The sequence below is a fragment of the Pyrus communis genome, chromosome 14, assembly GCF_963583255.1.
Source record: "Pyrus communis chromosome 14, drPyrComm1.1, whole genome shotgun sequence".
Taxonomy (NCBI): Eukaryota; Viridiplantae; Streptophyta; class Magnoliopsida; order Rosales; family Rosaceae; genus Pyrus; species Pyrus communis.
The window spans coordinates 20833014-20846775 of record NC_084816.1 but is presented as its reverse complement, the minus strand read 5'-3'; the positions used below and the strand labels follow the sequence as shown (position 1 = coordinate 20846775).

Sequence of the window (13762 nt, the reverse complement as noted above, 5' to 3'; positions counted from 1 at the left end):
TAAGGTATTTGAAGACATTTAATTGAATGAAATAACGTAAAATAAAATGTAGATAATAAGTGAAAGACCCAAAGTAAGTGTTATTAGGGGTAATTTAGACATCAAAAAATACAAACTTTGCCAAGTCAAATTTAATTATGAATATTGCTTAGTTGGAGCTTAGTCATTGAGTTTTTGTTAGAGAAAATTACCATGATGAGTTTTAGTTAAAGAAAATTGAATTGTAAGGGATGTACTCATATTTTCAGAAAAAAAAAAAAAAAAAAATTAAAGGCAACTATTTCGACCACAGAAACATTTCATACTAATTATAAATAAAATCCGATTACGATAGAAATTGGATTATTAGTCCAATGGGCTAATATGCATAACCTTTTTTTAGGGCGTACGTCTTAACTTTCTAGAGCGCGTAACCTAAAAAGTAGGCGCCCTAAAATATTGATGCAGATTAGCATATAATTAATATTTATAGTACACTTATATATGTAGGGTAAATACTAGAGAAATAAAATTTGTAAATTAAAATATGTGTCACCAATAAAAATGAGCATGTTTATTAATGTTTAAGTAATTATTTAATCATCAACTTTCATATCATTTAGCTTTCAAAATTTTGTTGCAAACTTAGCTTTCTTAACGTTATCCATATATAAGTATAAGAAAATTAAGATACAAAAGGTTGTTCCCCCTGTAACTTGTTCGCTTTTACTTAGATCCAATGTTTACTGGGTAGTCTAGGGTTCGACTGACATCGAATCATTGATAAGATTAATCAAGATGCCAAAAGAGAGATAAAATAAAATAAAATTAAATTAAAAAAAAAAAAAAACAAATAAAATGGGAGAATAAATGTTTACTTGGACACGTTCATAGGAAGTGGAGAAGCAAGCCCTGGATAAGCAGGATTGAATGCAAGGGGGATGCTCCTTAGGCAAATGTGTTGAGATGTTGGAGAGGGCTCTTTTTGTCAATGTCGCTGCCATGAGATTTGATGCTTTCAACCTTTTTCTTATCTGTTTGCAAAATCCTTGAACTATTGTCCTCAGTGCCCAATAGCTGTTATGATCATATATAGCGCCAAACATCAGACACGTGACAGAGTGGCACGTTCCTTGATGAACACGTGCACAAGACTTGGACACGTGTGTTGTGTGTCTTGGGCATGTTCACATCATGACTCATTGCGGCGGTTGTATGTATCGGACACTTGTTCAAATCGCTTTGAAATTTGTTAATCCGAGGTCAATCTTTTTGGTTGATGACGATTGGTACAAGTTCAATAAAATTTATCCGCCGCTTCCAGTTGCAGCAGAAGTTTGGGAGACGTACCATTACGCTTCTATTTTGCGAGTTTAAGCGGTTGAAGGCTTGAAGCTTTCCTAGAAAGGCCAAATTGCATGCACAAATAATATGCCGTCCCTACATCTACATGGACATAGAGTGAAGTTATACGTGAATATTATCATGTGAAAACTTTTGATATAAAACCTTCTGATTATGTTTCTTATCAATGTCTAACTCAAACTGAACGTTAGTATCTAAAAACTTATGTCTAATTTCACTTTCATATGTGGGTTAATATATCTCCTTGTTTATTAATAAGAATTAAATTTGCAAAGAATGTGTATTGTTTCAATACATGTGTATACTAACAGCAAAAGAATGAAAAAACGAGTGGATTCGATAGTGTTTAGATATAGCATAACCGTAAAAAGGAAAGTATGAGTAACCAAAAAGAGGTTTTCTATCTCATACAGATTTATTTGCACCTCATCCTTTCTTAACTATATAATTTTCGTTTTATTCTCATACCAAGTAAGTAAACATGAGTTGAAGCATATTGATACATAAATAAGCTTGAAAGGGTGCTTCTACCTTTTGATTGATGTGCTCAGACTTGGAGAAAATTTGGATAGAAAGTTCAGTTTGAACGAAGATTGCTCTTGGTCACCTGATGACAAAAAAATTAATAATGAGACACTCTTGCATTTGATATCTATAATTAAGCTTAAAATGTTAAACGCATATCCATTCATTCTCGTCCCTTAATCTAAAATCCAAATGTTAATAACCCTAGATCTCTTGATCACTGTGATCAACAGTAGATGCTTGTAAACATATAACGTTATTAGAGTTCTTTATCACATGAACAAGATTACCATAGAAACCCACATGAAACGGGTGATTTGTGGAGTTTTATCTTCTAATAAAGCTCGTTTGTTAACCACTTGAATTTTTTTGAAGTTAATCCGAGAACGCTACTTACACTACCCTACAAGTGAAAGTGTTATGTTCTGCTCTCAAAAATAGCATAGTCAAAATTGATACTAATTGTAGCTAACTTCGATTTAGTTCAATTCCCACTTCCAATATCATGGAATAAAAAAAAGTTACTTCGACAACATATTTACTTATTATCATTTAAAAGGAAATATTTAGTGCTCAAAATGAAAGTGGTTTTTGAAATTTGACTTTAGAAATTTTTTTTCAGCAAGGTTTTCGTTTTTCTCTCCTTTTATACACCCATTCATCACTATGCATGGACTACACCAAGGTGGAAAAGGATCCCCGCCGGATCCTTTTCCTAGAAATCCTAAGGATCTCGTGATCTCATCCATTTATTGTACAGAATGCGGTCATAAATCATTTCAAAATTTAAAATTTAAAATTAAATATGAATAATATATAACAAAAATTGATCGCATGATATACGATGAACGGATAAGATCACGAAACCCTTAAGATCCCTAGAAAAAAGGATACGGCGAGGATCCTTTTCCCACTAAGGTCAACCATTTTCAGTACTTTTTTTTGGTTGTTTTTGATTTGAAATAGGAATCACATCCTTACACGACCTCACTTCCTACAACCACAAACATGCATATAAAATCCCCATAAAACACCCCCTTCAATTTTCACTGAGATCATATCCTCCTGCACGGTTTCTCAGATCATCAATAGGCCCTTGGACCGGATCGTATTCATGATCATGATGACGATCTTTGCCCGGCCCCTCTGGGCCTTTGATCTGTTCTGTGGTTTCCTTGCTTGCCTTCCACGCACCATCCATGGTGGGCTTGGCTGTGTCTCTCCCAGTCTCCTCCGCCATCTCAGTGGCTTTCACAGGTCCATCTTCTGCATGGTCACTCGTACCAGCTAGATCTTGATGTCTGGCTTCGTATAACCCTTCCTTCAACGTCTCCTTTGCCGGCAATCTTGATGTCCCGCTAACTTCACCCCCACTTTCTCTTGCATCTGCCACTGCATTGGCACCCTGAACATTTAACCCCATGAACCCATGACAAGATTGATATGAACGAAATTAAAATTATAATAAGAAGATTGAAAAGCCATGTTATTTTTGTCACCTACTTATGTCCGACTATCGTATGAAGCGCTGATCACATATACTCTTTTCTAAAAGAACCTCTCCAGATGAAGTTCTATGACACGAGTTTATAGGGAATGAGTAGATTGCTACCATAGCGTCTCATAACACTGATGTTCTAACCACAATATTGATGTATATATTGTATCATGTCGTATAATTGCTCTTTTTATTTTAATGTTTTGATATATAGAGTCAGTCTCATAGCTTGACAAAATAAGGCTCGGTATTTTATTAGGAGAACGTACATATTATTTTTGTGCTTGGTAATACCGAATTCGAATTTCGTAAATAAGAACTGTAGAATAAAAAACACAAAAATTGTACATCAGCACCTTCAAAGGCAGTGGAGAAGCAAATCTTGGAGAATCTGCCGGAGGGTTGAGTCAATTGCAAAGCTTTAGAGGCAATAGCCCTTCTTGCCATGATCAACAATATTGTTGCTGGCTTTGTTTTCTTACCCCCTTTTATATATTATTCTTCCTCATCTACTATGGTAGCGCTTAATTCAGTGTCAAAATTGATGATATGCGAAGGTTTGCAGTTGCAGCTCAAGATGAGAGACACGTGGAGCGGTTTGGACACGTGCAGCAAGCACAAGGATCCCTCTTCTGGTGATTTGGCTGTTCAGTGTCACATGTTATCTTGCAAATCAGTAAGTCAAATATTTCGGATTTCGGCTGATGCAAAATAATAAAGGCCCAAATTTAGATTTGGTCTCTGTTACTGTTGAGATATGTGAGAACCATTATTAAAATTTTAAGGGTGAAATTATTGTAACGGATTTTATCGGATTAATTAATTTTAAAAATTAAGTTGAATTGGTTTAAAATAGATAACTTGGACAGTATTTGATCAGTGTCGGATTAATAAACTAGACAATTAATAAATTTTAATATTATATTATTTAATCCACAATTATTAATCTAATTTTTTTTCTCCATCATTTTCCACCGTCTCCGTCCCACACAATCCCTCTTTCTCTCCCTTCTCCGTCCCACAATATTCGAATTTTGGCTGATACAAAATAATAATGGCCCAAATTTAGGCGGCGGCGATTCGTCAGGGGCTTGAGATGTGCGTTCAAAGTAATCTTCCGGAGTCAAGGGTGGTGCTAGAGGTGGAAACCGATTCGAAATGACTGATTCAAATGTTCAATAAGGAGATTCCAGCGGACGTGTCAATGGAGGTTTATTTGGTTGATATTTGGGCTATGGTGCCTTCTTTTCACTTGGTGAAGTTTATCTTCACTCCTCGTCAATGTAATCGTGCAACTCATATGGTGAAAACGTATATTCATAAGAATGATGGAAGTTTTGACTGAGATGAGTTAGGACCATAATTTCTGTTTATTATCTTGGCAGAAGATGCAAATGTTTTCATTTGTTTTTGATTGATCAATAAAATTCTCTTTCGAAAAGAAAAAAAAAAGATTTGGTCTTTGTAATTGTTGAGATATGTGAGAACTATTTAAGAATATAATTGTGCACTTCGACCAAAAAGAAAAAAAAAAGAATATATTTGTGCACCTTTTTTTTAAATATAAAATATGCAATTAAAATTTTAAAGTGTTAATAACAATTCCATATAATATTTTACATGTAATTTTTTCTTTTAATACACCTCCATGCAAAATGAGGTTTGAAGATCCACAAGCATTGGCACATCGAGTGGTCTAAGGCACTCCTCAGTTATATCCTTCCACATCTCCACAATTTTTTTTGTTTAAACACATCAATTGCAGGTTCCTCTTGACTACCCATATTCCTTCATGTAGCAATCCATACTAGGTGCAGCATGCTCCCTATCTTCGTCAAACTGGATGACCAACACCAAATACATTTTTGGTTACTAAATAATTACTCTCAATTATATATAATGTATATGTGCATGGTTATTACAAAATTAATGTGGTTTAATATTCAATGTCAGAACGTTTGCTCAAAAAAAAAAAAAAAAAAAAAAAAAGAAAAGTCAGAATATGTTATACCTTGTAGCCACCATTGTCATTCATGAGCCTGAAAATGATACGGGAAGCGCTAAGAATTTTAGGGCTATTGAAACCACTCATATACCTGACTCATTACAATATCTCCCATGCCACCCAAAGATATGTTTGAAACTAACATGTTACCAACAGAAGCTGTCGCAACACGCATATTGTCCATGCAGTAGGGGTGCATTCGTCGTATAACAATCTAGCTTCCTCAAAGAAAGCTTCGGCAGTTGCTTTTGTTGAGAATGAGTCTCACATTGATGGGAGGAAAGACATTGCATGAGCTTATAAGTAAGTTGGACTACTCCCCATATTGCTAATTGGTTTTATGGTGGAATCTCAACTTTTTTCATGGTATTAGAGTCAAGGAGCGGACTCGTACTATATTGTCACGTGATGGGTGGGTCTCCTTGGCCCTGCGCGATGATGGATGGGTCCCCTTGGCCCCGCATGTAGGGTGAGTCCCCTTGACTTCACGTGGTTGCTGATGTGTGGATCTCCATGTGTGACCCACAAAATGAGGTCCCAAGCATGGGGACGTGTAGAATCCCGCATCGATCATAGGGAAAGGAGAAAACCAATTTAAATAGGATTACCCCACTTTAACTAACACCGATGCCTTTTGTGATAAAACTCCACACCTGACAAATTGTGTAGGTGGTAGTTAGGGATAGTATTGGTGTTGTTAGAACTGAGTCTTCGGCCCGTCTCTCTGAATAGTAGGTTGTATCTATGTATCCTTGATTTCAAAGGAGACAGGAACCTCAGTCTGGTAGATGAACCATGATTGTGGTATCAGAGTAGGTTGTCTCACGTGCAAAGGCAAACAGCCACACGCACTCCACGTCACCCCGTTGTGTTGTCTACGTGTTAGGCTTGAAAATTCGCCACATATGAGAGGGCGTGTTGAGAATGAGTCTCACATTGATGAGAGGAGGGACCTTACATGAGCTTATAAATAAGTTGGATTACTCTCCATACTGCCAACTTTCTTCAGATTTCCACTATATGCGACAAAACATACATAGAAAAAAGGAAAAATTCACGGTCCATTAAAAAAGTCAGGCTAAATTTCACAAAAATAACATTTAAATTTTTGTTTAGAAATTTTAGTTTTCAAAAAAAAGTGAAAAGAAAAGCTGAATAATTGAAAATAAAATGGTTATCAAATGATACCTAATTAAATTATTTGAAGTAGAAGATAATCATGGGGACATAGGTATGGAATTCAAATTTTTTCTAATCAACTTGTAATCCAAGTTTTGACTGCAATATATAGCATATAACTAAAGAAAAAAAATGTCCTTTCGGGGACATTTGATAAAATTGTAACAATACAGAGAAGATTAGCATAGCCCCTACATAAGGTTGACATGCATAAATCAAGAAATGGTCCAAATTTTTTGTATTTGGGTAGATAAACCTCCTATTATAATCAATGATCTTATTGTGAATGATGTTTATTTACCTTGTACTAGTTAGTCTTCCTGGCTTTTATGAAATATATGCCGTTCTTTTAAAACAAAAAAAAAAAAAACTAAAGAAATGTTAAATATCATACAAGAAATTTAACTTGGTAAAAATCAAAGGGGTTGTCCACTAACGACTTTTGATTACAGAGTTAAAAGAAAAAGAGAAAACTCTACCAAAATTTGGTAAAATCTTTCGACTAATGAAATTTGATTGTAAAGAAAACTAACAAAAAGTTTAAAAAAAATTTCCTTTTAATGAAAAACCATTTTTAAAGGTATAGTAAATATTATCAAGAAAATGTATAAATGTGGTTTTTCGTTAAAAGTGAACAGTACCGTAAATGTTTTGTTAAACCTCCCTTGATTGTGTTGTTCAATGATCAATCCACGATTTCAAATCACAAGTCCGTTCTTTATCGGGCTCCCTGTGTGTTTTTTTTTTTTTTTTTTTTTTGGTCAGTCTTTTTTTTTCTCTTCTCATTTGGGCAACGGATTGAGTAATTGAGTTGAGTCTCCATTTGCTTTTCTTTGATAATTTCTCTATATGCTATTTGTATATATGAAGTTGAGCATTGTGCCTTTGCCTCACACACTATTCAAGCCTTCGTGCTGTTAAACTTTTTTTTCTTTCAATAATTAATGTCGTTCATGAAATTTGAATTTAGATTTTCTTTGAAGTTCAAGTTTCTCAAAAAAGTTTTCTTCTCAGTAAGATTCCCGTAGTGCACTGAATAAGTAATATCCTCTCACTGAGTAATTTAATTCTCGTTCCCACCCCTTCTTCTTTGTTGCGGTTATCAATATCTATGTGAGAGGAATTAGGTTCTCGAATATGGTAATACCCTTCAAAGTGGCAATAAGATGATGAAAATGAATGAATTCTGTTGGAAGTTTTGAGCCCCTTTGCTTTGACTGAAATGTTTTTCAAAAGTTTCCTCATGAGTGTCACCATTTTGTTCGCTTACTTTTCAATTTTTTTTATACAAATTATATGGGGGAGGAGAAATAGACATAGGATCTTGAGGGCACAAATAAGTACTCTTAAACTACAAGCCTCTTACGGAAAAAATGGGTTAGAAAAATATAAGCACACCAACTTCACAATTCAATCAGCATCATAAAACTGTTGTTAGTTGCGGAGTTAAAGTTAACTAAATTGGCTAAAACAATGTGCTTCATCATTTGTATTTAAGTTCAAATCTTTCCCTCTGTAATTGACAGTAAAATACGACAAATTTGACTGTAGACTATTGTTAAAAATGCACGAAACTTGTAGTTGAAGTGGTTCAACGCTTTCACAGTTTCACTTTGCACCTGTAGTTTTGAGTTCACTTTCTCTCCACTATTATTTGCGTAAAAATAAAAAGACAATGAAATCAATTGAGAATATTTTCTTTCCATAAGTAGTTTGACACTCGGTCACATGCCTCCCTCACTTTTATCCGCCCGCAGTGGGAGCAAAGTGGGTGCTATTGAAAAACAATCAATAGCTAGTATGCATTATTTGTTTGTGGAACATCGTCCTACCCTGGAGTTAATCATTAAAATTAGGAAATAATAAAGGAATTTTAACGAAACATTTCTGATACTGTTCATTTTAACAAAAAATGACATTTTTACTTTAAAAAATCACTTCTGATACTATTTACTTACAACACCATTTTATCATTTTGATTAAAACTCAAAAATTTCTAATCCTTTACATTAATTTTTTTAAATAATTGGTGATGTAAAACATATTTGCTTTTATTGCTTGCCAGCTCACTCAGACTCTGTGAAAAAGAAAACAAGAATCGTTGCTCTTGTTCGTATGCATGCTTCATCATGACCCCACAAGGGATAGCCTATTCAGAGAAGGGGGATGTTACTAACTTTTTCACTTGAATTTGTTGGTTTAACTATTTTTTTTCTCTTATTTGTTCCGCAATGTTAGATCCGAATCGTACAACTGTTTAGGCTACTTTTTAATGGATCAATTATGCCAAAAGATCACCCCCAGTGAAATTATTTAACTGTTCAAATACAGTTGTCGAAATTTCGGTGTTGAAGTGAAGAATATGAATCGATTATTTATTAGATAATTATTGAATGACTAAATAATCTTAAATTTAGTTAAATTTTTGCATAAAGCGTCCTAAAAAATAAGCGGAACAAATTATCCGAGCAATATTATAAAATATAAAGAAGAACCGAGAAAGTAATATTAAAAAGTTGCTTTACATTCTTCTTACGAATTACTACCTTCATTTGTTGATCTTGGCCACTGGCCAGCCCCACAGACCCCTAGCTAGTCCCACTCCGAAGTTGGCATTATTAGGGAGGCATCTCCTTTATTGCCACTTGATGGTGATTGAAGTGGAATCCAATGGTTGTATTTTCTGGATTTAGATCCTAGCCGGATGGGGATTTTAGAAATTAATTCACATGATCAAAAATCGTGTAGTCATAATTTATTTTTTTATATTTTTTTACGTAAAATGAGGTTATTTTACTTTTAAAAATATAAAAAGAATTTAATTGTGGTTGCACGATTTTTTATTAAAGGTCTACGTCCGTCGATCCTCAGGGAGGGGATTCGACGAGGATCCAAATTCGTATTTTCTCTTCTTGAATTTTTTTTTTTTAATTTTTAATTTTTATGAACCCTGTAAGATTAATAATTTTTTTTTAACAAATGATACTATCTTCATTAAAGGTGTAGGAATAGGCTAAACTTTACAATTGATTACCAATAATATGATTCAAAAGTGTATTTGATCAGAATTGAACCTATTCATTTACAAGTAAAGAAGAATACTATTATATTATAATACTAAATGGCCCCACAAGATTAATAATTAGATAAGAAAGAAGATAGAAATGCAACGCAAAGCTCAATTACTTTTGCTATACATATAGTGCTGAGGAAGATTTGAGAGCAGATAATTATTAGGTTAAGTAAGCTATGAAGTTCTTATTCCAGTGTCCTTGCTGCTCTTGTTTCTGCTTCATGAAGCCCAAGAAGGGCAAAGCAAGGGTGAAGACGGCGGCGATGAAGGTGAGCAAGGAAGAGAAGAAGGTTGAAGCAAAAGAAGAGAAGAAGGTTGAATCCAAGGAAGAGAAGAAAGAATGACAACAATGTGCAGCTACCTACAACATCAGATTATATATGCTTATGAAACATGTATTTTGATTGTTGATTGTTAAACTCCTCTTTAGTTCTTCAAGTTAGATTTATATTAAAAGTGTACGACCATGAATGACGAGTTCGGTATGCTAATTAAGTGGCATGCATGTTCGTGTTCCGATTCTAATGTGAGAATCCTACTTGTAATATTACAGAGCTGGGGTTTCAAATGAAATCTTCCAGTAGTACTCTCTAGTGCTTTCCATTAAACATGTTTGCCTGGATAAACTGGCATATGTATAATAATATATGCTTGTAATTTTTTTCTTCAAATTCTTGCAGATTTAAGGCTTAAGGCAGTAAGTACTCGAATGATTAGCGCATTCATCACAGTTAGAATCTCCGCAACGTATCAATGTTTCACTCGTCGCTATCATCAATATCTTGATGAAATTGGAAAATGCATCATCGGATCTTATCAAGATTGTTGAAAGAGAGTTAAATTTGCTAAAAATGTACAGTTTTTTAATCTATCTGAATTAATATGTAGCAAAGAAAAGTGGTTCTTGATTCCCTTGCATCATCCAAGCAAATATGCAACGGTAAATGCAGGATATGCAGATTCCACAATTATGTAAAATAATAACCAAATTCAGACAGTTCCTGCTTTACAGTCTTCTGCACCTTTTGGTATCTGGGTTGGAGATCGAATTGTATTCTAGACAGAATGAACAACTGAATATTCAAGGAAAATTCAGCTATACAAATAGGTAGGGGAGGAAAAAAATACTGAAATTCCCAAACCAAACTAAAAAAGTCCCGAAACCGAACCGAAAACATCCCACAGAGTTCAGTACCCCGGTCTTGAAAATTTTGTTACTGGATTCGGGATCCTATATGCCTTCGTTCGGTAATCCCAAAACCAAACCGAAACATTTATTAAGTGTATATATGTTTAATTTTAAATTAAGTTTAGAAAATACGTAGATCATTGAATTGGTTGAAATTTAATCCCAACCGTCCAACTTAGAGGTTTCAATGGATTCTCTCTTAGTCATCATTAAGCAATCTGAAACCCTCCGGCCTCTCTATCTCTCTCGGGAAATTTAAAAAAAAAAAGCTAATGATCATGGATAGAATTTTAATCAACTATCATAGTTTTTTATAATTCTAATCAAAATTTGACATAAAAATACTGTACTGCCCTTTATTAGAATTCGTGGTTCTTCGTTCGCTGCCTTTCATTTTTTTTTCTATACATTTTTTTCAATCGCTATTTTAGTTACTTATTTTCCTCGCTGTTTTTGCAAATGCTTTCGATAATTGAATGGAAGCATTTCCCAGAAGCTCTTCTCTTCTAAAGACTTGGTATCCTGCGTCATTGAATTGCACAGGCCATTTTGGGTTAAAACTGAATGGAAACATTTCCTAGAATTTTGAATTAAAACCAGATTCTCGGATTAATACCTCCGGTGGGTTCTTAATCTTGGTGATCTGGTCTCCCTGAGAAGCTACACTTAAAACCAAGAATCCTTCCGGTCTGTCCACAGACTCAATAAACCCGTACCCAGCAGCTTCTGTAGCAGCATCAGAGCACAAGATAGCCCTTCCAAACTGTGAGCCAAAACCCAGAGATCAGTATACAATTAGAGAACACCCAGAGACCCAGTTTTCCCTCGCTGCAATTTCAGTTACGAACCTCTCTGCATATACACCATGTTTCATTGTAAGACCCAGTTGCAGAAGAAGCCCAGAACTCCAAAGCTCCAGAAATTGAAAATATTCAGAGTTCAGCAGGAAATTCCGGATCTTTGTCCAAAAGCTACACCTGACCAATAGGTTTAGTGGCTGTAAGCCATGGTGGGAACGCAGTCGAGCAAAGCAAGTGTGAACTCCACTAAAAGGACATTGCGGTATTTTTATGTTAATTTTGGTTAGAATTATGAAAATGTATAAGTGTTGGTTAAAAATGTATATTTATGGTCAAATTTGTGGTTATTTCTCCATATATTTCATCTCTCTCGAGGTCTCTCTGTTCACTCCGCCTCTACCTCTCTTTCCCCCACCTTCTCCGAGTATCGATTCCGACCACCACACCATACCCTCTCCTCTCATCTCCCTCCAGCCACCACGGTCCACACCATACCCTCTCTCGAGTTCTCGACTCTCATATCTCTCTCTTCCTCCCTAATTGTTCATCTCTCGAACTCTCCTCCTTCCTTATTCTCCACATTTGTCAGTCCACGGCGCCGTGGGTGTCCTCCATGGCCAAGGCGTACCCATGGCTCGAGAAGCTCTGCCTGAAGCGGATGTCCGCGACGGATGATGATCTTGCTCTATTGGCTGAGTCGTTTGCTGGGTTCAAGGAGATCATCCTCGTTTGCTGGGTTCGGGACCAACGGGCTCGCCGTCCTCGTTAGCAAGTGCAGCTACTTTCAATCCTTCAAACCTCAAGCTAAGATCTCAGCTTAGACCTTCAAGCATCAAGCTCAGATCTAGGCTCAAAGCCACCACCACCGTCGCTCCCATGGTTGTTACGTTTCTTTGATTTGAATAATGGATACGAACTAATTTGAATTTGAACCTCTAGATTTCGGGATTCAAAGGTGGAATTAGGGTTTTTATTTTTTTGGTTTGGGATTTTGATGCAGGTTTCAATTGAACTAATCACGAGCCTCCATTTACAAGAAGGCAAATAGGAATTGAAATCTCGAACCGTACCAAAATTCCGAAAAATTTTCAAGAATCCCAAAACTAGAAAATACCGAAATTTCGGTTCGGGGTTTGGGTTCTGAAATCCCCTTTTAAAAGGGATCAATTCAATATTCAAGTGGTTTTAGCTCGGGATCTAGACCCGAGCCAACCCTACAAATAGTTATTTACCTTTAGGGATTTTTTATTTTTTATGAATAAAAGATATTATATGCATTAAATGGGTGTAGAGTGGGCTAAGTTTTACAATAAGTTAGTAATAATATGGTCAAATTCGTCTTCAGTGAGGATTAAATCTAAAGCATCTAACTTAAAAGTGAAAAGGAATATCATTAGATTATAGTACTAATTAGATATATCTTTTAGTTCAATCTTATTTTTTTAATAAATAATATTATTTACACTAAGACCAACTCCAATGGTGGGCTAAAAGCCAAATTACCCTCCAAAATTTCCCCCCAAACCCACTCCAACCCAAGGGGAAAATTGGGGCTAAATGTTAAATGCTAAACCAAGGCCAAATTCCTCCCAAAATTTAGCCTAGAAATAAAAGTGGACTCCACCCAATATTTATCGAAATTTAAATTTTTTTAGATTAAAATGTTTATAAAATTAATTTACGATAGTCTACATATTTATTTATTTTTTAAATTTAATTTAACAAAAAAAAAAGCCTAAGTTCATTATTTAATAATCCCCGGCTAAAATTTTAGGCTAGAACGGTTGGAGCAGAAAAGTTGTTTCTGGGCTAAAAGCTAAATTTTCCGGGCTAAAATATTTGGCTTTTGGCCCAACCATTGGAGATGGTCTAAGGGGCGCGAGGATGTAGCATTAGAGTCTAGTAGTACTTTACTCTCAATTTGTAAGTGAGATATTTCATATTCGATTCCATGAGCGGCGAGTTTGATACTTATTGTGGAGCTAAAATTAATCCAAAAATCTTAGAGTTGACTCGTGAACTTTTATCTGCATATGACGAAGATGTGCTTGTTAAATTGGCAAGACCTACATTTATTCCACGCTACAACTTCTTGAAAACTTGAGCTGCTAACTACAATTTCTCCAAACACTCATGTCCAGGAGAAAAG

The 13762-nt window shown here is 35.2% G+C and overlaps 1 protein-coding gene and 1 non-coding gene across 2 annotated transcripts; one reads left to right on the top strand and one right to left on the bottom strand.

The window, feature by feature from the left end:
* Positions 1-2908: 2908 nt before the first annotated feature.
* LOC137714553 (uncharacterized) lies at positions 2909-3814 on the bottom strand. Its single transcript, XM_068453744.1, has 2 exons — positions 3716-3814; positions 2909-3274 (listed from the first exon to the last, which is right to left on the bottom strand). The coding sequence occupies exons 1-2, from the start codon at positions 3812-3814 to the stop codon at positions 2909-2911; spliced, it is 465 nt and encodes a 154-aa protein (XP_068309845.1).
* A 2871-nt stretch (positions 3815-6685) lies between these two features.
* On the top strand, positions 6686-6788 carry LOC137716644 (U6 spliceosomal RNA). Its single transcript, XR_011065709.1, has one exon. It is a non-coding gene; the product is annotated as a U6 spliceosomal RNA (small nuclear RNA).
* Positions 6789-13762: the final 6974 nt, after the last annotated feature.

Excerpts from the sequence above, each read along its gene's own strand:
- LOC137714553 (XM_068453744.1), bottom strand. The coding sequence starts at position 3,814 with ATGGCAAGAAGGGCTATTGCCTCTAAAGCTTTGCAATTGACTCAACCC. Across the intron at positions 3,275-3,715 it reads CTGCCTTTGAAGGTGCTGAT|GGTGCCAATGCAGTGGCAGA; the intron begins GTACAATTTTTG and ends TTAAATGTTCAG.